This window comes from Eumetopias jubatus, unplaced genomic scaffold (assembly GCF_037043125.1).
Source record: "Eumetopias jubatus isolate StellerSeaLion01/CBP00866 unplaced genomic scaffold, mEumJub1_p1.0 scaffold_4, whole genome shotgun sequence".
Taxonomy (NCBI): Eukaryota; Metazoa; Chordata; class Mammalia; order Carnivora; family Otariidae; genus Eumetopias; species Eumetopias jubatus.
Genome location: NW_028274810.1, coordinates 63,833,203 through 63,859,926, shown reverse-complemented (window position 1 = coordinate 63,859,926; position 26,724 = coordinate 63,833,203). Strand labels below are relative to the sequence as shown.

Genomic DNA, 26,724 nt, shown 5'->3' with positions numbered 1-26,724 from the left:
AGGAATGATAATAACAAGTCTTTGCCAAGTGTGAAATCTATACTTAATTCTGCATCACAAGAGTCTGATTCTTATTGTCAACATGAAACATTTTCTCTGAAAATATCTTTAACTTACACATGATATGCTTTCTAACAGAGAAAAACAGTTCTTTGGAAAGACTCATCCAACAAAAATTCTAGAGCCTATACAAAATAACATAAAACGTACTTCTTAGAGGTTCATCTTTGCTTCAGTTTGTTCTCTGATCATCCTATTACATAGCAATAGACAGAACATTTCATAATTCTTTTCTGGTTGGGTAGGGGTGAAAGGAACGATCTGGAAAATCAGGAGTATATTAACTCAAATTTCGGCACATAATTATTCAAATAAAATTTTAATGATTTCAGTCAATACCACTGAAAGTGTAGTGTCATTAAAGGGCATTTCCTGCTAAATCTCAAAACACAGCTTGTGGGCCATTTCTGAGCAAAAGCATCAAATCCTATTGAGTATTCAGTTTATTAACTAAGGTGACAGACAGTATTATGGCAGGAGGTGGGGAAGAGCAATGATCAGCTCACAGAATTTGGCTAAGAAAGAAAACAAACAAAAACAATGTAAATAATAAAATAGCTACAGGTATTAGTAAAATAAAAATGCAACCCCAAATATCCATCTCTTAAATTATTAGGAAAGAAATTACAGATAAAGTTACAGCAAATACAGTCTTCACAGATTTGGGTAACTTTATTTGCATTTTATAGTGATTTTTAAGTCCTATCCAATGAAACCATCTTTAGAAGCTCTATGAGGAATGAAAATTTAGATGTCTATTACCCTTCCTTTAAAAAAGAAAAAAAAGCTTAAATTTCTGAATGAGCAAGATTCACTTTTGTAGGTAGAGGCCCTGCTTCTTCATGGTCTTCAGCTTTAGACCTAACAACCACAAGAGAAGAAGATGGGTATCTGTTTAGCTTTTGTTCATTCACAAATTCCAAGTCACCATAGATACTCAGCTTCTGCAAAAGAAAATCAATGCACATTAACAATTTGAATAGTTAGGAACCTCTCTGAGTACGCCTTCAAATAACAATTTAATCTACAGGTATTTGGTAAAACAAAAACAAAAAACCCTATAGACATTTCAAGAATGAAGAATGCTTTTACGCAGTGTTACTGATATGTGATTCAGCTTCCAATAGATGGCCAAAGAAAACTTTTCCACATGTCCCAACTTAAAATACTTAGAAATATAACAACTAAATATCAAGAAAAATTGCTCAGGTTTAAATGGAGTTAGTGTGGTCAAACCAAGAGCACTGATTCTGGATGTTTGATGTGTTAGGCAATCAATTCCTTTAAGATCTTAGCTCTCTGAACAAGTGATCAAATGATTTGGGGTAAGTTTTGACTTAACACATTGGAAAAAGATATTTCAAAAGGCTATGAGTAGAACAAAGAATATACATGAAACACTTTAACACAGATACAAATCTCTTCATAAATATATAAAAGCTCCTCAAATTGTTTCTAACATATCCAAGAAAATACTACAAAAAAAGAATAAAAACATAAAACAGGATCAATGTAAATAGCATAAAACTCCCTGGAGTATAATAGTTATGTTTAACATCTTTTGAAAGTAGGTCTATTTGGATTAGGTCTATCTCCTAAACGCTGAAAAGCAAAGTGAAAAGTTTTTACTAGGGAGTGGATAGATTTCGTTAACTCATACAGCAACAAATCTCTGAATCTATCAGTTAACACCTGAAGTGCTGACATTATTAACAGGGAAACTGACTAGATTATAAAGCAAAAGCCACCTAGAAGTACTTGATATTGGAAAAGTATTTTTTAAAAGATGCTGAATAAAGAGGACTTTCAAGAGATTAAGTATCTACCAACACTGCTACATGCTACAACATGGAAGAACCTTGAACACATTATGCTAAATGAAAGACGTCAGTCATGAGAGACCACATTTTGGGTATTTATGGCTCAGGGTGGTGGTGGTAGTCCTTGGGAGGCAGTGGGAGTGACTACTAATGAGTATGAGGTTTCTTTTTGGTGTAATGAAAATGTTCTAAAAGTGATTGTCATGATGGTTGCTGACTTGAACATGTTTCAGATGTGGCCTGATGCCTAGTTTCAAGGCAACAACTATCCTGCAACAAAGAGGCAGCCCAGTACCTTACGTTTTTCCAGTAAGAGAGTATCTTCCAGACAAATTCAGTGGTTGGTGGATTGGACATAAAACTGACATAATGTGGCCTCCTTAAAACTCAGATTTAACATGTGATAATTTGCTCTGGGGCACTGGGAAAGAAAAACTTTCACAACTTTACCAAACGGCATTTAAAGACCTTGAAACAGCAACCAGGAACTGTTGCAATGATTTCAAACATTGACATGGAAGAAGCTATCTAGAATAGGAAGAAAGTGTAAAATGTGTGCGGAGAAATGAATGAGAGCATATGGATAATCTGTAGTATGCATATTGATTTGGTGTCTATTCTGTATTCTCAAATTACCAATTAAATACAAGAGTACAACAGAGAGATTTTCAACAGTATTAACTTGGTAAATTTACCACCCAAGCATCCTTTATGAAAAAAATTACTTAAGAAAGTACTCCAGCAAAAGTAATTCAAGAAAGCAAAACACAGAATGCAAGAAACAGCAGCAGTTGAGAGGACTTAGAAAATGGGAAGAAAGCTAGAACAAAACAAAAAAAGATGCCATTAAGCAGAGATAGTTGGGAGATTCTCTTGGGAAAATTTTAAGTAATTCAGTTTTCTATTTGCTTTTATGTGACTCTAATTCACCACTGTATTTGGTCTATTTTGAATACTTACATAATCATAATATTGTAAATGCTGTCTACTGGATTTTAATTTTCCAAGTCAACCAGTAGCAAAGCACTGAAGTATATATACAGAAGAATTAACATTTGCATTTTATTGTCAAGGGTCATAATAACTAATGAAAATTGAGAGCAGAGAATGGGAAGAAAGAGGGAAGGAAAGGAAGTAATGAGGAGTCAACTGAAATTTACAAAGCAATCACTAAAAGTCTATAAAATTTACATTATAAAAACCAGGATGTGAAGAGATGAAGGTGATGTGGGAGACAGTATGAGCAAACCAAGTTCCTCATTTTTCAGTAAGAAGACCTCAGATAATGTCTAAAGTTGATAAAATAAGAAACAAGAGATAAAATTACAACAGAAGATAAAAATTAAATAGAAGATAAAATTAAAATGTGGTAATTAGAAAATTGCTTAAACTATTAACTGATTTATCTGAGAAGTGAAGAAAAAGACAATTTAGGTCACACATATTACTTCTAAAAGTTAAAAAATAAATTAGTAAATATGTATTTGGGCTTTAGGCCTGGCTCTGCCACTAACCAGTTACATGAGCTTGGGTACGCTGCTTAAATCTAAAACTCAGTTTCTTAACAGAATTTGGATTTAAAAACTGTGGCACTTATATTGTTTTCTGATTTTCTGACTTTTTTAGCAGACTTAACACTTCTGAACAGCAAGGTTCTTGGTCTTTTTTTTTTTTTTTTTAAGATTTTATTTATTTATTTGAGAGACAGAGAGAACGAGAGATAGAAAGCACGAGAGGGAAGAGGGTCAGAGGGAGAAGCAGACTCCCTGCTGAGCAGGAAGCCCGATGTGGGACTCGATCCCAGGACTCCAGGATCATGACCTGAGCCGAAGGCAGTCGCTTAACCAACTGAGCCACCCAGGCGCCCCGGTCTTTTTTTTTTTTAAGACAAAGAAAATAATGCTTGTTACAATTTAAGACATATTCACCCTACTTCCTCAGTCTTGGAAGCCTTCATCATTTCATTTTGTTCCATCTTGATCATAATATTCTCAATTGTATCTCTAGTCCCTTGAACATAGCCGGGCACATAGTAAGTTATTCATAAATGTATGTGATTTACTAATGTCAATGTTATTAGGAATCTTCCAAAACCCTTTTTTTTTTTAAACTGCATCTTCTTTTTTCACATCTTTGATTTCCGAACAAAATAAACAAAAACCCCACAACACACATCCAAACCCAATGTCAGATGTGGGAAAAGACAGCGCTCAAGGCCCTTGTATCCTGCCTTAGACAGAAAGACAGGAGGGGAAAAACCCACTTGGAATCAGCAGAGGGAACCAAGTGGGCCAGGGCCACTCAAGGCCACGGGGGAAGCCATGGGGACACTATACAGAGGGCACAAGGTCTGCAGGTAGAAACTCCTAATCTACTTGTTCCATGAGAAAGGCATCCTCATCAGCCTCAAGGGGGAGGATCTCATCGGGAAGAGCAGCGCTGGGTTTCTGCGCTGTCATTTCATCCGTTTCAATGCCGAGCCCTTACTTGACCATGAAGTAGATAACTGCTGGAGTGGGTCTGGGGATCCTCAAGTGCGAAGCCAGAAGAGAGAAGTGTCGTTTCAAACACCAGCACCACCAAGTCCTTGATGACCCTGTCATTCTTGTCGGCCTCTGCCTTCTGCTGCAGTGTCTCCACAATGGGGTGGTCAGGGTTGAGCTCCAGGTGCTTTTTGGTCATCCTACAGCCTGTTGCAGAGTTATCCCAAAGTGCCTGGGCTTTCCTGATCTGCTCCATGTTAGCTGTCCAAGTGTAGGTGCTAGTCACAATGCAGCAGGAGGAAGACCTAAGCCTATTGGAAACTGTCACCTTTTTTTTTTTTTTAAGATTTATTTATTTAAGAGAGAGAGAATCCTCAAGTAGACTCCCTGCTGAGCATGGAACTTTATGCAGGGCTCGATCTCAGGACCCTGAGATTATGACCTGAGGCGAAATCAGGAGTTGGACGCTTAACTGACTGAGCCACCCAGGTGCCCCAGAAATTGTCACCTTATCTAAGATTTCTTTCATGAATTTGCAGAGGTTCTCAAACTTGGCCTTGTTCTCCTCCACTTTCTTCTTCTCCTCTTCATTCTCAGGCAGCTCCACGCCCTCCTTGGTAACCAGGCTCTTCAAGGTAACCTTGAAGACCAGGCTCTTCACATCAAACTCCTTGAGCTGCTGCATGCAGTATACGTCAATAGGCTCGGTTATCTAAACTACCTCAAAGCCCTGCTTCTGCATTTACTCCACAAGAGCAGTTGACAACCTGCTCTTTGCTCTCACCAGTGATGTAACAGATGGACTTCTGGGTCTGCTTCATGTGAGAGACATATTCTGAAAGAGAAGTCCTCTCCTTTCTAGACTAGGAGGTGTGGTAATGCAGCAGCTCAGAAAGGAGTAGCCAATTAGTCAAGTCCTCATGGAGTCCAAGCTTTTAAATTTTTAGAGACTAGCTCATACAATCTCTTATATAGTTCTCCTTGTCTTCTGCCAGCTCAAAGAGCTCAAGGCACATGTTCACAGTATTTTTGCAAATGACCTTGGAGATTCTGCTCTGTTACAGTGTTTCTTGGGCAATGTTCAGGGGCAGGTACTCAGAGTCAACCACAACCATGGATGAAGCTGAGATACTCAATTCATCACAGCTGTCCATGATCAACAGACAGCAGACTGAGTCTGATATTGTTCTTTTTATTCTTGTTCTCAGAAATCAAAAGGAGCCCAACAGGGAATGAACAGCAGTGCTCTAAACTCCAACTCACCTTCTAGAGATAAGTGCTTGATAACAAGTGGTCTTCCCAGTCAATGGTAGGACTCTTGGAGAACCCTCCATATTCCTCCTGGGTGATGTCATCAGAGTTTCTGGTCCAAAAGAGCCTGTCTTGTTCAGTTCTTCCTGATAAATACATTTCTCCTTAATCTTCTTTGTTCTCTTTTTGTTGTCTTTCCTATCATCCTCCTCATCTGAGCCCACATCTTCAGTCTTGGGTTTCTCATTATCTTTATCTTCTTTCTCACCTTTCTATTCCTCTGCCTCACTATCAGTGATTTCTTTCTCTTGTTCCTTCTCCAAATAAAGGGTGATGGGGTAACTGTGAGTGCTTCTTCACCACTTCTTTGACCAGCCTCTCCCAAGGATTCTGGTCTTCTTTAAGGTGGAGGACCACTTTGGTAGCCCAGCCCATGGGCTCATCATGGTCCACATATATAGTGAAGGAGCCCCCAGCAGAAGACTCCCAGGCACACTGCTCATCATCACTATGCTTTGTGATCACAGTCACTTTCTCTGCCACCATGGAGGCAGAATAACGGCCAACACCGAACTGTCCAATCACAGAGAGGTCTGCATCAGCCTAAAGAGGCTCCATAAATGCTTTAGTACCCAACTTGGCAATAGCTCCCAAATTATTTATGAGGTCAGCTTTGGTTATGTAAAGGCCAGTGTCCACCGGAGTCAGGGTGTATTCCTAGGGGTTGGGAATGTCAATTTTCAGTTTTTTAACACTGTCCAACTTAGAAGGGTCTGTCAGGCTCTGATAGAAAATCTTGTCCAAGCATTACTGATCAATTCCCAAAGGAAAATTTCCTTCTTGGAACAGAAGGTATTGATGACAAGAAACATGAACTGGGCAATTTCTGTCTGGAAGGCAAGTCTCCACCTCCTCCTCTCCATGGAGCACTTCTTCAGGCATCGTAAAGGAGAAGAGCTGTAAGCACCATAGACCAGGGTGGGCAGGGACTGCATAGGAGTGGCTCAAGAGAGCTAAAACCCTTTTTAACTGACCACATGAAATCAGAGGATCATGATCTTGACAAATAAGAAAAAAGGAAGCACACAGATGATGAGATAACACCAAGGAAGCATCTATATCACCACCTGTTGCAATAGCAAATTTCTGCCTGATCTCTAGGAAGAAATATCCAATACTGCTGCATCCTGTTCTCACATGTCAAGATTGACCTGCCCAACTAGGACCACTATGAATGACAACTCTTTATCTTAAACAGATAGCTCAACAAGAGAAAGTGTCATCCGATAAAGTTTTAAAAATGACATAAAAAAATGTGAAAAAGAAAAAAAAAGTAGAGAAATGAGAAGAAATCTTTATGAGTCAAGTCACTCAAAAATGACACTGCTTTAAGATCAACCAAAGAAATGACATTCTTTGCCAATTTTTTCTGGTCATTATAATCAAATGATATATGACGAGTACCTACTATGTGCAAAGCAGGCTAAAGATAAATTATTACAGAGCTTTCCTATATAAGAAAAACAAAGCTGCTCCTAAGTTTCTAAGATCACACTCCTGATCTTTATTACCACCATTTTAAACTTTGTAGTGACTGAAAAGGAAGCTTGTTCTATTTCATGTTTGAGCTTCCGGATACCAGGTCAGTACTGAAGAGACATACATCCTCTCAGCAGGCTTATGATTTCCTACAAACATACAGGATGATATATGTAAATAATATACCAAAATATAAATAACATTGCTCACACATGAATTATACTTGTAGAACTTAAAATGAAGTCTCGTGTTACTATGGAAAGGGGTCAAAAATAATTTATGTTTCAATAATAAAATCAATGAAAAGGTTTTATGAAAGTGAAAAATAGTTGGCTTTTGGCCAAGAAAATTGCATAACTTTTGTAATGCTAAATTTTCAGCTATTTTTACAGTAAACAGAGGAAAAAATACCAGGGACAGAGTATTTATACTGCAATATGTTTTAAAACAAGAAACAAAATATTAGTTATGTATTAAAAATTATTTATGCTCAAAAGAAATCCACTAAAATGGAAACACTACAGGGGCGACTGGGTGGCTCAGCTGGTTAAGCATCCGACTCTTAGTTTTGGCTCAGGTCATGATCTGTCGATTGTGGGATCAAGCCAGGTCATGATCTGTCGATTCTGGGATTGAGCCCTGTGTAGGGCTCTACGCTCAGAGTGGAGTCTACCTCAGATTCTCTCTCCCTCCCGTTCATTCTCTCTCTCTCAAATAAAATCTTTAAAAAAATAAAATGAAATGGAAACACTACAATAGTTTTGGATGATAAGTGATTTTTCTTTCTGCTTCTTTACATATACTTTACAAATTTCCACAGTAAGCATAAAGAATTTTTATAATGAAAAAGCAATAGTTAAACATTATTACCTAGGCAAAGGGGGTTTCACATAGAAAATAAAGCCTAAAAGCAGTGAATCTAAGAGGCTGTTTTCCATACATTTTTCCAGAAAATATATCTCCTTAGAAAAGTACAGGCCTTTTGAGGGTGTAGTCATAATTTTGATTGTTAAGGATACGTAGTAGAGTTCTAGAGAGGGGCAAGGAAGAAACATCCATATGGCAGATATCTAGGGGGAATATAACAGCTGCCAACAAGACTCCGTGTGTAGTGCTGATGCCTTAAGCTTTATGATCACAGGGGTCAAGGGCCATATGTGGGAACAGTGAGGTATTTCCCCAAAGAACTTGGAAAACAGGAGAGAATTTCTCACAGAATTAAAGCTATACAATCAAAACAAAATTTAGAGCAGTGACAAACATCTGAAAGGAGGAGAAGCTCAAGAGTCATCTGAAAGGGAGGGAAAGATCCCCAGGTCTGAAAGATGTAACCAAAGCCACAATGAGAAGAGGTCATTGCCATTAAGTCGCATAAGGAGATAAGAGAGGAAAATCCATCAGATGCCCATCTGAGAACTGTTTGCATAAGAGAGAATTTGAGGATTCTGGCTCAAAAACTTGAACCATGTGGTCCAGGTGGTTATCTATCTTCCTAGTGGCAAACAGGGCACACAGAAGATCAGCTCCTGAATGAAACACAACATCAACTCTCCTATTTATGATTTCAAGCTAATTAAAGAAACTTCAGGGTACTGGCTTTGGAGTCAGATTACCTGGGTCCAAATTCTGATTCTGCCACTACTAGTAAGTGATACTGGGGCAATTATACACTCTTCTTTTGCAGTCTTCATATCTGGAAAACGTGGATAATAATAGGAGCCATCTCACAAGTTACTGAAAGGAATGAATGTGCTAACTCAGATAAAACATTGAGAACAGTGCTTGGGAGGAAGAGCTCGACATCAGTCAGTAGGCCTGGGGACCAGGATCCAGGCTGTGGTGGATTGATCAAGGTAAATTCCACCTGAGGCCAGCCATCCAGTCTTTCCTGACAATAACTGGACCAATCTCTATGGAATTTTTCTTTGACAAAGGGCACCCGGGAGTAAGGAAAAGGAACTGTACTGATGATACAAAAAGGAAGGAACAAAGTACCACAAGGTGGGTGGGGGTCAATAAGGATTTATCAGTAGGAGGATGTAGAGAGCATAGGGCAGCTCAAAACGAAGTAACAGGCAAAGGCATTCCTATGTAAGATAAGTAATTTCAGTTTTATCAGGAACAACAAAACGATTACAATACAGACATCAAAACTAAACAAGAACACAAATAGGTAATGCAGAAAGAGGATGTTATCTGTATATTCATATCATAAACAGATGAGTTCTACAGAAAACTACCTATTCTTTAATATTTCCACAATTCCAAGTTCTTCCCAATCCTGTCTAAGTTTAACCATTTGATTTCCTAATTTAAGTTCTTCTTACCAAGTCAATTCCTTGTAGTCCTTCCTTGATAGCTTTTTTTTTTTTTTTTTTGTGAGAGAGAGAGAGAGAGAGAGAGAGAGAGAAAGAGAGCACAAGTATGGAGGGGGGTGGGGAAGAGCAGAGGAAAAGAGAAAATCTTAAGCAGGCTCCACACCCAGCACGGAGCCCGAAGTGGGGCTCAATTAATGACCCCAAGATCATGACCTGAGCTGAAATCAAAGAGCTGGACGCTTAACTGACTAAGCCACCCAGGCGCCCCACCTGATAGCTTATTCTTGTCTGTAACTGGGGAAATTATACACTCTCCTCTCTGCTAATCCAAGCCTTACTACCCATTTTTCAAAATTTAGGTCAAGATCCTCATTATCCAAAGCCTTCCCTGATAATCTGAGCACACAGACTCTGCTTTCCTTAACATTTTATATATTTATTACTTGTGCCACCTTATCAGCCATAGGAAAGACAGTATATAGGAAAAAGACAGGAGTTGCAAGTCAAAAGACATGAGGTGAATTCCAGTTTCAATACTTTCACAGCTGTGCAAACCCAGGAAAGTTAGACCTAGACATCATAAGCCTATTTACTCATCTATAAAGTGAATAACAAAACTTGCTCTAGAGTATTGCTGGACATGGCAGATATATGAAAATATTTTGTAAATTTTAAAGAACTCTATAAATGTTAGTGACCAACATTATCCTGTTCGTTTCTAGCTGCTTATATCACATAGCATCTTAATAAAAAACACAAAATATAATATTATCATAATCATTACTCATATGTAAACCTTACTTTAAAAAGCTATCTTTATAGCCTACTAAGATAAGACTATTGTTTAAGCACCATGCTAGGCACATGGTAGTTATTACTGGATTCTATTTTAATTTCTTTCCTTTCTTCTTTTAGATGTTTTTCTATTACACTTTGGAGGCACAAGAAAACTAAAGTGTATTTCAGTTGGATTTGATGTCCATACACATTATTATCCTCTATTTAGTTACATAAATAACTTTCCTTTCTTGAAAGATAAGCTGACTCACCAAATTATAGTCTTTTCCCAAAACAAAAATCCTTTACACAGTTAGGTTTCTTGGGCCAGTTAATTTTAATTACCAGAAGAAGTCACAAGAGTTTTCCATCTCTCTCAGGGTTAGATACCAGCACATATTAACTCAAAAATCAAATATTCCAGCCTTGCTGCTTCTAAAGCACCAATTACTCCTCAACATTTGTGGCAATTAAAATTTTAAGTAGTTCTACAAGTCTTTCTTCTTACAGATCATCTTAGAAACTGGTGCCAACAGGTTCTTTTTAGGCTCAGAAAACCAGGGGAGAGAGAGAGACCCCTTACTCAAACCAGCCAACTTATACGGCACTCCGGTAGTTAGTGTCACAGAAAACTGGGGACAGTGATTCTCGTGCTACAAACCTGCCATTTCCATGTGGGATTAAAACCACCTCATTTTCTCTCGTTCCATTAGTAGAGAGGCCTTGTTTTTCTAGTTAACAAACAAGCATTTAAAATGGTAAATCACATGGCTCAGCGTTCAAATGGCCAAAGGGCTTGGATTAAATTTACCTCAGAGGGAACATACTGCTCCACAGCCGTAGCGACGGTCGCACAACAGATCCAGAGCAACACCATCACCGAGAGGACAAGAGTCGTGGTTAAAATCCACCCAGAGTTACTAAAAAACAAGTCAGTCATGTTAAAATTTCATAATATAAAAAACAGATTCTTAATAATGAAAGACAATCAACCTTACACACTTAGTTTAATAATACAAATAAAACTTCATGGGTACTACCTTTAAAACTATTTTAAAAATGTACCCAGTGAAGGAAATATTATAATAGCTTTTATATTAGGGTCCTCCATTTCTCAAGTTTCTGGAATATGGCTATCACTTCTATAATTGAAAAAAATCAGATATACTGGCTTTTTGCTAAATATATAAAATTAAAGCAAATTACTGTCAAAGGTCTTTTTTAATTACTAAATGAGATAATGCAAATCAAAGTGTTCTATAAATTATATGCTGCTATTCATATGTCATACATTATTTTGCAAGGCACTATAGTGATACTTGCTTTCAGAAAACCCAGTATCTCAAAGATTTAAGGTATAGAACAGGTACATTATGAAATGATCATTTATTTTATAAAAAGATGCACAACAGGCTTCTAGAAGTTAGCTTCCCTAGAATACTTCCAATAATTAATTTGCCACAATTTACTTATATTTCAATTTACAAGAGCACATCTATTATGAGGCATTTTGTACCCATTATAGCATATCTTAGTAAAGAGATAGTTGTTTTTTTCTTACATTTAAAATATGATAAATTCGGCCAGTTACAAGGATTAGCAACTGATGTTTTTCCCATAATTGACCTATTGTTTGCCAAACTATAGATTAAGAGTCAAAAAATAGGAAAAAGTCAAGCTATTTTTAAATATTTAATAATCCAGTTCTAAAAAACTGTGATAATTCCTGTAGGTAGTCTGATTTTCACATCTGTGCTCATCTAATACTGCCTGATAAAATGTCTATACTTACCACCATAACCCATTCACTTGATGGTTTGCCAACACTTGAACATGCTAAGGAAAAGGTATGCACAGTCATTGTCTCCCAGCAAAAGAGGTGGACATTGGAAAATGCACTGCATCTAAAAGCAGGGAACGCCTATATGATGTTTTGTTTTAAGTATTCCAATTCAGAAAGATAACAGAGTAAAAACTATTTTTAATGAAAAAATACCCACTTTACATATTCCAGCCCTAACCCGAGTACTAAGGAATTTCCTTCCATGAAATAAGAAGGATTTATTTGATATCTGGATTCCAATAACAACTTAAGCCAGAAAACTGGGGCTCATTTTAGAGTCCATCTGCTTCTTCCACTTCCACAAAAAAACAATCCTACAGATTCTCAACTATCTCCATTATGTCTTGTTCCCCTTGTCCATCACCCTAGTTCATAACTGCTTGCAGGATTTACCAAGCTCTCCAACCTGATCTTCTATCCTTCACATAGACGCCTCTTCCCAATACTTAGATTTGATTACTTTCCTGCTCCTATCTAGTTCCTGTCTACCCAGTTTGGTCTCTGATTCTCCTGACTCTCCATACATATTAATATACTTTATATATTTAGTAGGAAGCCAGCATAGCTGAAAAAAAAAATTAAAGAAATCTGTTACAACTAGCAAAAATCTCTGCTCATTATTTAAGACTTATTTCTATGTCCTCTGTCAATCCTCCCTTTGAAGGTATACTCCTTGTACTATGTATATGAGAGGTATGTATGATATATAGCAATCATCATTGCTTGTTCATTGTTTGCACATTTGTCTCTACCATGCTAGACCTGGGAACTCCACAGAGGCAGAGACTGAACATCTTTCTTTAGGTCCCAAGTCCCTGAAACAGTTCCTGGCACATAACAGACTCTCCAAAAAGAAATGGCAAGTGAAAAAATGAGTTCACCTCAATTTCCATTCTGGAAGCTAAGGGTACCTCCAACAAGAGCTAGGCAGTACAATAAAAAGCACTGCAGTTAAGAGTCAAAAGACCAGATCCCATTGACTGGCTAGGTGATCTTGCATGCCATCATGAAACACTCATGACCCTCTAGGAAACAGACACCTATGGCAGAACAGGATGAGTAGAAGTTGCAGAATTAAAAAAAGCTAGGTTTGAACTTTAACATAGTGGATACATAATCTTAGGGGTGGGTAATTCACCTCTGACCCACCTACTTATCACAGGGTACTGTTCTAAGAGTCAAATGAGCTCACTGAAGGGAAAAAGCATTGAGAAAAAAAAGTTATTTTTTATTAAAATGTAGAATACTATTATAATTCATGTTTGTGCACAGAAACTTCTAGGCATTAAAGCTCTAGTTAAAAAGTTATTTCCTGAATTAAACATTTACCAAATTACTTTTAAAATGTTAGATTTAAAAGAACATAAAATATAATGACAAAATGCTAAAGGGTATAAGTCACCAGTAAGCTGCCAGGTAGGACAGTATTGAGAATAAACTGTGACTTAAGATTAAGTGATTACTTAGGTTTCATAAGACCATCAAACTGCAACAAAAATCCTAAATATCAGAGAGAGAAAAATTATGCCCATATTCTGCCAAGGTCAAAAGCAGGTTTAGAAATGAAAGGAAGGGAAAATTTAAAGTTAAATCCTCATTTTTCTTACCCAGTCTTTAAAGCCTTTGTTTGGTAAAAGGAATTAATTTTTAGGTGCCAAAATAACCCTGCTGATACCTGACAAAACCTGTCAAGAAACTATTTTATTGGAAGAAATTATAGGAAGCAGGCAGTTTGGACTACCGTAATGTTACAATTGAGACAGAACAGCCCACTACAGTATACACACTGTGAGGGCAAGCATTTGTTTACCACTTCTACTCAAATGCTTGGCCTGGTATCTGACACAGTAGATAATTACAGTAAGTGCTATGGGCCACTGCCTTTCTCTTTCTTCTTTTTTTGCAGGGGGGCGCTATAGGAGGAGAGCTCATATCAGAACTTTTTGGAGGAGGAGAAGCATACATATTTTAATAAAGCGCCCCTCACTCTCAGAAGGCTTGATATTGATATCCTGCGTGCCCACTTTCCCCTGCCATCTTTAAGGTTTCTTGGCATAGAGTTGACACTCCTTAGCATAGAATACAAAGCTCTCCTTAATCTATACCCCTTATCTACTCTCCCTAGCCTCATGTGCTGTCATGTAGATAAAAACAAAAATCCAACCCCAAACCATTCAGACATACTTTAAAGCTTAATTTAAATGTCTGGAGAAGCACAAATCTTAACATAAATCAGGGAATCTTAACAAGAACAAGAATGCTTCTGTATCGTGAAAAAAACTACCTGCTTGGGTTTTATTACAGTAGTATGTGTATTACCTTTTAAACAAACTAAAATATCCAAAGTACAAGTTGGTAGGAAAAAGGTAAACAATTTTTTTTAAATTTTTGAGCAGCTAATATAATTTTAAAATAATAAAAAGGAATGCATCTGTCTGATACAAGCCAGATTTTATCACCGATACATATAAATAAACAGGAATACATACAGAGACAGACATCTTAAAAAGCCATCACTTTCTCCATCTTCAAGATAGTTCCTATGTGTTTGTGAACTTCTCATTTGCAGATCTGCTGAAATAACAAGGTACAATTTATGATATCCTATATCCCAAAAGCTAGTCTCAAAACTACTCCTAGATATATAGACTGTACAGATACCCAGTTGCTTTTATAAGTGTAATCTGATACACTGATAAGGAATGCAAGTTCCTCTGGCATGTTAAAAACCAAATGAATATTCTACCACATTATGGATTTCCTATTTTATTTTCAAATTCTTGTTGACATTGCTTTCTGTTTAATTACATTCTGTTTAATTCTATCTAATTACAAGATAATTAGAAAGTTAATTAAATCAGTATCTAAAATAAGGTACAAACTAGTACATTTTAAAAGGTAAGCTCAGCTTTAGGTTGATGTTTTACATTCCAGAAGTTAAAATTTATTTCTAGCATGGAAATAAAAATAGAACAAGAACTCACACTTTTGGTATAGTTTCACTATTCGGTTAGCGTATCAGAAATATCAGAATACTTCTTTAGTTCATAGTCAAAATATCCTTCAAAGCAAGCTACATGTCTTTAGAATATTGATTCTCAAAGTGTGATCCCCTAACCAACAGTATCAACAAAATCTGGGAACTTGTTAGAAATACAAATTCTCAGGTCCTATCCTAGGTCTAGTAAATTAGAAACTTTGGAAGTAGGGATCAGAAATCTGTTTTAACAAGCTCTCCAGATCCTAATGCACTCTAAAGTTTGAGAACCACTGTTTAGAAATTATTTGTTCACTTTATATTAGTGTAAGAACAATCATACAACCAATTCCAGACCACAACCAGATTTGCTAATGTTGTTATCCCAAGCTACTGGAAATAAAACTTACAGGACATTTTGCTTAGCGACGATTCTTTCAAATTTGTAGGCTCCTGCTCCAACTGTGGTGCATACTGGATTTCTGGCTTAGACTAAAATGATAATGAAAGCAATTAAGCCATTTCTACTTCTTACACTTTTCTCAGTAACAAGTTCTATAACACATCATCTGTATAAACACTCAAATTGAGAAAAAGTAACAGAAGTTTGGTATAAAAAATAAAACACATTAGCCACAATATATTTTAATTGCACTTCCTAAACATCAGATCCAGTGCCTTGCAAAGAAACAGACAGATTTCTGGCATCATCAAGTATTTAGTCAGTTTAACTTTCTGACAACATTAAAAATAAATTAAAAAGCGGGGACAAATTACAACAGACTGCATTAAATATCATACCCTGCAAAAATGAATTCTAATTCTAGTTGATCAAGAATAACTTAGTGGACTGCCAAAATTTTGGGCTAAACATCTATTATCTCTATTTTTCTCATCTGAAACATTCCATTTTTCCCTAAGTATGAGTAATTCATACATTATAGCTAAATACTCCATGCTCTACATCCTCCATATAGCACAGATCCTCTGGAGCAGGGGTTTCTCCCGTCTAGTTACACAGAAGTTAATACAAAGAGAGAAACAAAGCTCATTTCACATCTAATCAGGAATGAATGAGGGCTCCACTCTGAGATTCAACTTAAGCTTTAAGCTAATTAGCTTTAGGACATAGAAATTACTCACGTATTTAAAGAGAAAAAATTCCTTCTGTGTTTTACTTATTACCACATTATGTATAGACGACCTAAGACTCAGGATAGTGCCACATACTAGCCTTACAGTGAGCCATTCTATTAGCAATAATAATTAAAAGGTTTACTTTAATTATTACCTGAGAGAAAGTGCCACAACATAGTTTGTGGTACATTTGAGGAATTTAACTACCAAATTAAAAGGAAGATAGCATGGTAGGGTGGGATATAAGCCTGGGAATGAAAATAACCTGAGTCTGAAGCCCAATTCTGTTACTTACTGGCAGGGTGACCTTAAAAAGTTAGACTCTCGGTTTCCTTATCAATGAAATAGGGATAATACAACCTCATGAAGGTGTTTAAAGATTTGAGATAACACATGTGAATGCCTAGTACATAAGAATCTTCAAGAAAAGCAGTTATTATCATCACATCACATGGTCAATAATGAGGTAGGAGAAGTTACTTCTCTAGGAGGCAATATGCTTCTTCAATAAGCTCTTACAAGAGTTATGAAGAAAAGCACTACAAAAAACAAAAAATTATGTCATACTGCTCTTCTTCAATATCCATATGTGATATATATATTCATACCATTATTTATATTCAAAGTATATTCATTACTCTTATTTCTCATATCTAGAGGTTTCATTTTATCAATTTAACCACTATAAAATTTAGAAGACTCAGAGTTCTTGTTAGAAGGACCAATGGGCTTCAGATAGGCTTCTGATGGGCAGAGGGAAGTCTCACTGTGTCTTGATGCCCAATGTTTAATGTAGGCCAAATCAGGAATTATTACTTGATGATGTATATGGCTCTATGCCAAGACACTAATTTAAGACATGTACACTTACTATTGTTGGTATTTAGATGAATTTATGAAGTACAGTTATTACCTGGAATATAACTATTTTTCCATCATCAGCTTGAAGATAAAAAGTCCATGAAGAGGTTATGAAGCTCTGAGCAGAGTCCATCATGTCACTCCAGAATGACCTTACCAGAGTTAGAGGGAAGAGTAGATGCATTTTTGGCATCAGGGACATGAGCTTTAAAAAAAAAAGGTAAATCATGAGAAATCTATTATTTTTATATATGTATATTTGAGAGCAAACTTAATCAAGATTCCCCAAATCTAGGGACAGGGAATAAAAAGTTAAGTGATTCTACCATAATAACTAGCATTAAACTCCTAGTTTCCTATGCAGATGAACTGTGATAAAGTTTAAGATCCCGGGCTACTTTAATTTGCCACCAAACACACATATAAACTACTATTACCTCTATCAGAGTAACAGGCTTTTGAATCAGACCCAAAATTGTGAAGAATCTTAAGATTTGATTAAATAAGGATTAGCAAGGTCTCAAGAGGTAGAAGGGGGAAGGACAAATTCTACCATTCTCATCTTTAACGCTTTTATGTAAATACATCATGCTATAATGAACATCAGTGGAAAAGGGGAAGGGAAAAAAGTCAACCAAAAGAATATATGCATAAAATATGAGACATCTGATAACAGGGCAGGGTGAGGGGAATACCTATGGGCTGAATATATATAGTAAACTACCGATTTTAACATTAATGGGTACCATGTCCCCCAAATTCTGACTTTTTCACTGATTTAGCAGCAGCATGCCCCTCTAGAGCACAAGTATGGGATACCATTTGCTGCACTCTAGGGATGGCTTTGGTTCTACTATATTTCAAAAGAGAGGCATTATGGAGTATGAGATCAGTTTGTAGAATCAAAAGATCTATATTCATGATCCAATTTTCCCACTAATAGCTGTGAAATTTTTCATTGATTAATTCAGCAAACAAGTATTCACTGAGATTATAAATTTTAGCAGATCAGGGACCATGTGTATTTTATTCATCAACATATACCTGTGCTTAAACTGTGTAATCTATATAGGACAGAGGTTAAAAACAGGGTAATACGTGTGGTATGGAGAAAGGCATCTAACCCAAACCAAGATGTGAAGGGGTTAAGAAGGCTTCACAAAAGAAATGATACCTGCCCTGAATCAAGGGGATTCAACAGAAGGATGGGGAGTAGAAGGAACAAAACCATGAATTAACTCATCATATAAAAATTAAGAACAACTCAGTATGTATACAACTAAGAGAAAAAAATGGCTCTTAAAAATTAGAAAACATGTTTAACATTACTCATAGTAAGACCAACACAAATTTAAAATATATTAAAAGTGATACGTTGTCGGGATTTGGGGAAGAAGGAAAGAAGTGGGTATGGGATTTCTTTTTGGGGTGATAAGAATGCTTGGAATTAGATAGTGATGATGGTTGCACAACTTTGTGAACATACTAACAACTACTGAATTGAATACTTCACAAGGGTGAATTTTATAGTATGTGAATTATATCTCAATTTTAAAAACTGGTACAAATTCCACAGAGGGCAATTTTGCTCTACTTCTCAAAATTAAAATACAGATACCTCTTGCTAAGCAATTCTACTATGATTTTATTCTATAGATGTAAATGTGCGAAGTATGCAACATCACTTATAAGTGAAAAAGATTAGAAACAACCAATATGTCCAAATAAGAGATTGCTTAAATAAATTATGATACACCCACACAATGGATTGTACAATGAAAAACAGAATAAGTAGACATTCTTTATGTATACTTGTATTTTAAAAAAGAAGGAATATATATATATCCTTGTACATGCATAAAATATGTCTGTGTTGGTAACCCTGGCTACATTTAAGAGGAAAACTGAACGGCTAGGAGATACAGGGGTAGGAGATTTTTCACTACATATTCTTTTTACCTTCTGAGTTCTATACCATGTAGCTGTACTTTCTATGCAAAAGTTAATAAAATTAATAAACTTTATCCAGTATGTTTGGAGTATAAAGTATGAGGGGTAGGGAAAAGAGATGGCCTAAGAGAGGTAATCAGGAGCCAGGCCACGATAAGCAGTTTGGACTTAACCCGGTACATAATTGGGGGGGAGGGGGTCCTGAAGCATATATAAGACAGGAGAATGACATGATAAGATTTCCATTTAGAAAATAAATATCTGAACACATACTAAAGGATGGACTAGAAGGGGGTGAAGTGGAAAAATAGTTTGCAAGTTTAGTAATACAGATGAGAAAGGAATGATGATCTAAGTTAAGGCAATGGCAGTTGGGGTGAAGAAAAATGACTCTCAACTATCTGCTTCTCTGAGCCTCAGTTTTTCCATATGCAAAATGGGGATAAAAATAAATTCATCACTGGACCGAGAGAAAAAAAACGAAAGAGATTATGGATATGAATGTAACTTTTAACAGTAAAGCATTATACAAAAGTAATTATGCAATTGACTTTTCTATTTGCAAACATATAATTTGTTTGCTGAAAACTAATTATAAAATATAACACTAAAACAGTATCTAGTGGGCGATAAACATTTCAATACAAGTCAGTGCAATTTAAGCAGGCAATTCTGAAAGGCAGTATTTGTTTCATACTTGTTCTTGTCTCAGTTCAGCGAATGGCAGCTGATTCTGGCAACCAAGATGGCAAGCATATTGCTCATCAGATTGGGAATATGCTTCTGTACATGCTGTAAGAGAAAAACAGTCAAATTACAAAGAAAAAGAAAAAGAGACGAAGGAAAGGAGAAAAAGGGAAGGAAAGAAAAAGGGGAAGGATAGAAAAGAAGGGATTTGGTGTTTTATAAAAAAAATTTTACTTAAAAAGCATTTCATCAATATGAATTTTCAAAATTTGATAATAGTAGCAAATGTATTATCTTAATAAACCCCATATCTTCTACCTCCCACACGTCAGATGTTTCCAGTATAAATCTACTGATTACACACTCAGGCTCAGGCTAGATGATGACATTCATAATAAGGGGATCCTCACCACTAAGGTTTGCAAAGTGGAAAAAACATGGTCTGGCATCCTGAAGTTTTGGCTCTATACACATTTGGCTGTGTATGTGTCCTGGGCCATGCTGTTTAACCTCTCTAATTGTTGATTTCTATATGCTTAAAATGGAAATGCCATACTTCATGGAGTTGAACAATGTATTTTAGTGATTTACACAAATGTGTGACATTACGTTAAGAATTGGATCACTCTGCTGAGACTCAAGGGTATTCCCATGGCAAAGAAAAATAAAACAATCAGTTTAACACCCTAAATTCAGAGAAACTGAACTTAGAAAATGTTCTACAGCAGGATTCCAAAGTTGAGATGGGTACACACCTTCTTCATTTAGTTCACTAGAGCTAGTTCTTTCTTGTGATATATAACACTTTACCACTGTAACAATTCTATTTTTCTTTCCGACCCAGTCATGTATTTGTAATATACTTCTCAAAGGTGCTAGATAATAAATTGAACAGCATTATGCACATATACAGATGGCCAGTTAGGAGACTGAGCCATAAAAAATAAGGTCATGAAATCAAGGAGACTAGACAGGAATCATGGCATAGTGATGTGGAAAAAGGTACCTCCTGCTACACTGAATAAACAGTATAATGTAATGAATGGAGAAAATTCCATTATAGTTTCTTTGAAAAGTTAAATGTCAATTTTGTCTTGATTACAGGGTTCTTTTATTAACCACATCTCTTTCAGCAAAAGGTAAGAACAGTGATTTAAGAGATGACAGATTCTGGTTACTTCTTTTATCAGCATAACCCACAAAGAATACACTATTGAATAGTGAGTCAAAGGCCTGATTCAGTGAAAAAAAACTTGAGCTAAATCAACTGGCCTATGATTGAAAAGCTTAGGAAAATTATACTATCCATTGAAAAGGTAGTGATGAATTATGAGAAGGGTAATTACTACTGCATTTAAACTGAATGCTTGGTTACACAAAGGTGTCCTATCCACAGTACAAAATCAACACTGTCTCAACAAACAGGAGTAGCCCCCACTTTTCAGGAGCTCATACCTATTTTTGCTAACCAAAAGAAATCCAAAGAGGATTCATGCTTTTATGAAAAAGAAAGCGAAAACAAAGTTCAGCATTTGTTTCGCAGCGAGCCATTACAGAGGCAGCACGCGCTCTCGAGCAGCAAGAGAGGCGCCGCCAAGCTCCTCCCTGGGGAACGCTGCTCCGCATCCAGCCACCAGAGCTTTGGACTGTGTCTGTGAGCATCTGTGTTTTATCTTGATTTTTGTTGTGCCTCTTCGCAAGATGTGTTCTAAGATATCAGAAAGGCCTAGGAGAGGTTATTTTTGGGGCCCGAGAGCACTCAAAAATTTTTCCATGTAAATTAATGGTAATTGCTTCTTTGCTTTATGCCATTTTGGCTCAGGAAAGGTTTCAAAGGAATGCTCTACTTTCCTATAGAGGGGAAACCTAGAGATGAAATTGATAGTCCATGAAATTTCTAGCAGCAGCTGATAACACTCAAACCTCGTAATAATTAAAATACACTAGAAATCAGTTTAAACAATATGCTTGTCATTTTCTGAGGAAAACATGTAAGGAGCATAACACAACCCCCCAAAAACCACAATGTTATACACTGTTAGCATAGCATCTTACCAGATTCACATTCCATTTTGGTCCGATTTAAATCAATTCCATCATCCACAAATTGACAAATTGAAAACAGCCTGCAACCTCTCTGACATGCGTACAACTCCTCTTCCTAGGGAGTTCAAGAAGAAGGAGGATTACCAAAAAAAAAAAAAAAACAAAACAGTATTTTTCCCTCAGGGGGAAAAAAGGTCAAAAAGAAAACAAAGTTAGTAGGGTTTATTATAACTTTTAGAAAGAAAGAAATATGATAGGAGCCAGGTAATACCCAAGACCTCTGCCATGTAAAGAGGTTTAGTTTCTTATTTTAAAAGTGATACCCAAGAAAGAAGCCTAGTGGGTAAAAACAAAAACAAAAACAAACAAGCAAAAAAAAACTATACCCTTTTCCCATATTCCAAGGTTACATTTTGTTGGAAAAATTTGAAAATAAAAATAACAGTGACATAATTAGAACCTTTAACAGAGGTAGAAATGAATAAGCAAGTATCTTAGGATGAATGGCATACCTCTGCCACATAAATATTTATACAAATCATCAGGCTTCTCAGGAAAAAAATGACTAGCTTCACATGGCAAACAGTGCCATAAAGGCCCCCACAAAGTGAGGCATACATCTATAAAAACGCTTACATGAAAGGCGCTTTTAAACTTGGCTTACTTTAACTAAAAACACAAACAAGACCAAGTGTGGCGTATGGGAAAGGCCTCTGGAATCAGCCAGACCTGGATTAAAATCGTTCAGGTGAGTGACGCTGCACATTACTTTACCAATCTAAATCTCAGTTTTCTTATCAGAAAAGCAGATAATAGCTATAAATTATCTCCAAACCTCTCAATAATGCTGTAACATAGCTATTCCTGGTATAGTGCCTGGGACACAGATGGTGCTCAATAAATGGTAGTAGTGTTAATCACAATAATATATTCTTTTAAAACAGAAAACAATAGTTACAGGCATCATTGTCTATCTAAGGGAGCTCAGGATAGGGTCGATTCTTCATTATGGGGAAATGTTAACTGCTTAATAAGACCAATAACAATGTCTTCAACAGGTTTTTGTTAGATGAAGTACATACAGTATTGGACACAAACCAGTACACTTGGGGGAGCCCCCTCAACTTACTGTGTGATCCACTGTGTACAAATTGGCGGGCACCTAATAAGGAAGCAAACAGCATGTGCATATACCAGTTAGCAATCAATGGAAGAGAAAAGTATGCATTTCTTTCCAGCAGAGGATTAGTAAGATGTATGCAGCAGCAACACCCATTTAGAAGAGATGGCTGCAGCCTGACATTAAACAAGTGTTACATATAATTTTGAAGCTAGAGTGTTTTTGGACCTCAGTTCTAGTTGCATTTATTGTTAAGGTGAAACTGAAAGAATTTTAACAATTAAGATAAATTTCATACCTGAGTAGCTTTTGCAGCTTTGTAAAACAGTGGAAGAATTCTCTTATGTATTTGGAGCATCACATATCTCCTTATACTGCACAGAGGAAGCTTGAGCTCGTTAATATGAGCTATATTGCATGCCATTTCGTTTTCAGGTAGGTTTTCTTTTCTTAAACCAAGCCAATAAAGCCCTCCAGTCTCATTATCAAAAGAGAGTAGGGCATGCTGCAAAGAGCCTAGGTCCAGGAATCAGTCCTGCTTTGAAGCTCAGCCCCACCACTTGTTCTGTACAACCTTGGGCAAGTGACAATCTCTCTCAGTCTCAGTTTCCTTGGTTGTAAGATGGGGACAATACTCTTATGTCAATCTTGACTATGATGAGGATTATACATTTTATGTCCACAATATCATGAATATTATGCTATAAGAGCTAATAAATCGGCATAGTAATAATATATTTAATGAGCACCCACAAAGTACCAGACACCACGCTAACACTTAAGGTATTATACAATGTCCAGCACAGAGTAGGGGCTCAATTGGTAGCCATTAAGAATCATATCCTTATTCCAACTAAGTGTTTCATGTACTAGATAATATTATTATCCTAAGTAAGTATTTCCTGCTCTATTTATCTCAAATGAGTGGCAAGCTTATCTGAAATGTATCTCCTCTGATTTAGAGCACAAGGAAATGGTGCTTCCCACCAAATTGAATGCCAGCTAAATAATCAGAAGGGACCTCAATGATACTATTTATAGAATATATGCATTTTCTTTCCCAGAGCTAAGTCAAGCTAACTATTCTCATTATTCAGCACCAATGATACTATTTATAGAATATATGCATTTTCTTTCCCAGAGGAAGTCAAGCTAACTATTCTCATTATTCAGATACTATATGTACCAAACTGGTTTTATGTGCTAAGAGTGCCACATACATTATCTTTAATCCTCACACCAGCTCTGTAAGGTGTGAGGCGTTTTTTTTTTTTTTTTTTTTTACAGTTGACAAAATGAAGTCGCGAGAAGTTAAGCAATCAGCAAAGATACACATAGAGTAAAAGTGGAGCTGGGAATGGAACTCAGGCTTGTACGGTTCTAGAGCCCACTCTTTAAAAATGACCAGGTTGGCTCTAATTAGCTTTGCTGTTAACATAACATACGTCTCTTGTATTTGAATCCAGACAAATTATGCAACTGCATTTTTGAGGAAAGTTAAATGGTAACTATATTGGAATTTTAAAATAACTACTTACAAACAGATATTCTACTTTCTTGCAACAAATAATTAATTCGAAAAAGTCATTAAAATGAGATTTCTATCTTCCAGTTGCAAATACCAGACTGAAAGGCTATGTGAGCTTCTTAATTCATCTAATTTCCTGTAACACACAATGCTTTTTCCTGAACTGCAAAGCACAGTAATTCAGAGGGCCAACAGAAATCAGTGAAATAAGTAAATTAAATATTTTTCATATAACTTTATTAATAGAAGGCAGCACACTGTAGCCAGTTTTAGGACTGAATTCCTACCACTTCACTACTTCTTAGCTATGTGACCTTAGGCAAGTCACTTAACCTTTCAGAGCCTCAACTGTAAAATCCTACTTTGCATGGTTATGACAATTAGGGATAATGGGTATAAATCTCCCATCAAACTAACAAAGAGTAGACAGTTAATAAATTTTAAGTCCCTCTAACATACAGGGAACCAAATGACTGAGTTCCTGGTGAGAACAGCTTTAATAAATAAGCAAAAATGACTTACAGACATCACATCAATTGTTAAAAACTGTTAAATAGTGGATGTTATAAAAGTACTTGAAATTTCCAGAAACATTTAGAGTAGTTAGTTATTTTCCCAGCATTCTGGGTCATACTACAAGTTTGCTAGGAAAATCTCAAAAAAGGAAAAAAACACAGGAAAACACTAAAAGAATACAAAATAAGTCTCCATTCAATGCCAGGCCAAATAAATCTTAGTGAGTTTCCTTATACCTTCTTAATGACAACAGGTTTATAAGTAAAGAAAGTAATGTGTTTAGGGGGGCAGTACACATTGATTTAAACCTGGAAGTCAGAATCTCTCATTTCTCCTAATTGCTAAATTGGTGTCTGACTGAAAATTTTAGGATAATCAATCTCCCACACTTTTTCTTGAAAATTGATAAACCCCATGCAACATAAAATCCTGCAGTAAACAGACATATGGGAAGTGAAAGCATTTAGAGCTTTTCATTTCAAAGACCTGAAAGCATTTGCCAATAAGGAACATCCTAAAGTTCACTGGCCCTCTCCTCGTGGTCACCTCGTAGTCTGAGAGAGCAAAGAGGGCTAGCCACACGGTTAAGCCAACAGCACAGAGGAGATGAAAGGAATACAAGGAGAAAAAAACCAGTAACAACAGCAAAAGCTCTTACGAAAAAAGCCAGTGGGGGGAAGGGCGCATATATCCAAATTATATATGGGAAAGGGTGGGAAGTCACTGTTGAGTAAACAGAGTTCTTAAGTTGGAAAAAAAAAACACACAAAAAACTTGAGAAGCAGAATGGAATTAAAGGAAAGGCATCAACCGCAGGCGGACGAGAAGTGAAAGCAAGGTCACTCCCCTCGGTAAACTGGGACCCCGACCCCCCCAGGGGCGGTCTCATTTCTGTACCTGCGCCACGAATTCCCTCTGTCTTCTACACTGAACGGTAAGTTCTCTGAATGCAGAAACCTAATTGCTTTTTTTCTAAGCCCCCTCAAGCCCTAGTGGCAGTCTCGCACACAGTAAGTCAACACAGGCGGAAAGCCCTTCCTCTGCGTCTCTCAACTCCTAGGGCTGACTTAATATATTTCATACCAAGGTGGAATTGTCTGCTTGTCTGACTCCCAGAACATACTGTGAGCTCCTGGCCCAGAGAGGCGCTCAGTAAACATGGGTTATGAACTAATCTTTTGTGGGCTTGCATATCTGCTCCTGCCCCCCACCATCCCTTAAGCTTCTTGAAAGTGAAGACCCTGCATTAATCATCCATGTCCTCCTCCCCATCGGAGTGCTCGTCTCCCCTGCCGCCCAGCTAACTGCCAGGGGAAAGGGGTCATGTCTTGCTCATCTCTGCGTCCCCAGCCTATTATAGGGTGGATGCAGCACAAACTTCCGGTAATTACAGCAGGAGATGGGTGCGGGTAGAATTAGGGAAGAAAACAGGAGCTACACAGGTGGGAGACAGCGGTTGTAGGGTGTAGATTCGACACCCAGTTTCCCAAGCCGACACAAGTGCGAGAGAGCGGAGAGATCGGCTGCCAGGGGAGGGTCGTAGCCCGGTTCGGACGGGCCCTACCTTGGGGTAGGTATGCAAGGGGAAGGTCAACTGACAGGCCCGGTGACAAGACGCCGTATCACCCAAGATCGAGTCAAACGCTTCAGCCGAAGCGGTCCCCGAGCCTCCGGCCAGGGCCATGGTCAGCAGCAGCAGCGGCGGGAGCCCCAGCTGGGCCCTGACCCAGAGGCTCCCCTTCGGCGCCGCCATTTTGTTTCCCTCTGTCACCGTAGCTCAGCTTGTTGCTGTTTTCTTTTCAGTGTTTCCT

The 26,724-nt window shown here is 37.2% G+C and overlaps 1 protein-coding gene and 1 pseudogene across 4 annotated transcripts; both read right to left on the bottom strand.

Moving 5' to 3' along the window:
* Positions 1-363: 363 nt before the first annotated feature.
* Positions 364-26,724, bottom strand: TMEM59 (transmembrane protein 59). 4 transcript variants are annotated; one of them, XM_028106866.2, is made up of 9 exons: positions 26,478-26,724; positions 22,879-22,911; positions 21,759-21,864; positions 19,714-19,808; positions 17,119-17,271; positions 15,479-15,560; positions 14,581-14,665; positions 11,060-11,168; positions 364-1,004 (listed from the first exon to the last, which is right to left on the bottom strand). In XM_028106866.2, the coding sequence occupies exons 1-9, from the start codon at positions 26,664-26,666 to the stop codon at positions 849-851; spliced, it is 1,008 nt and encodes a 335-aa protein (XP_027962667.1). In that variant the 5' UTR covers positions 26,667-26,724; the 3' UTR covers positions 364-848. The 4 variants fall into 4 exon arrangements, with proteins under 4 accessions (XP_027962667.1, XP_027962668.1, XP_027962669.1 ...); XM_028106867.2 differs by having other exon boundaries at positions 14,581-14,662; positions 26,478-26,723; XM_028106868.2 differs by lacking the exon at positions 22,879-22,911.
* On the bottom strand, positions 1,011-7,493 carry LOC114212129 (heat shock protein HSP 90-beta pseudogene; annotated as a pseudogene).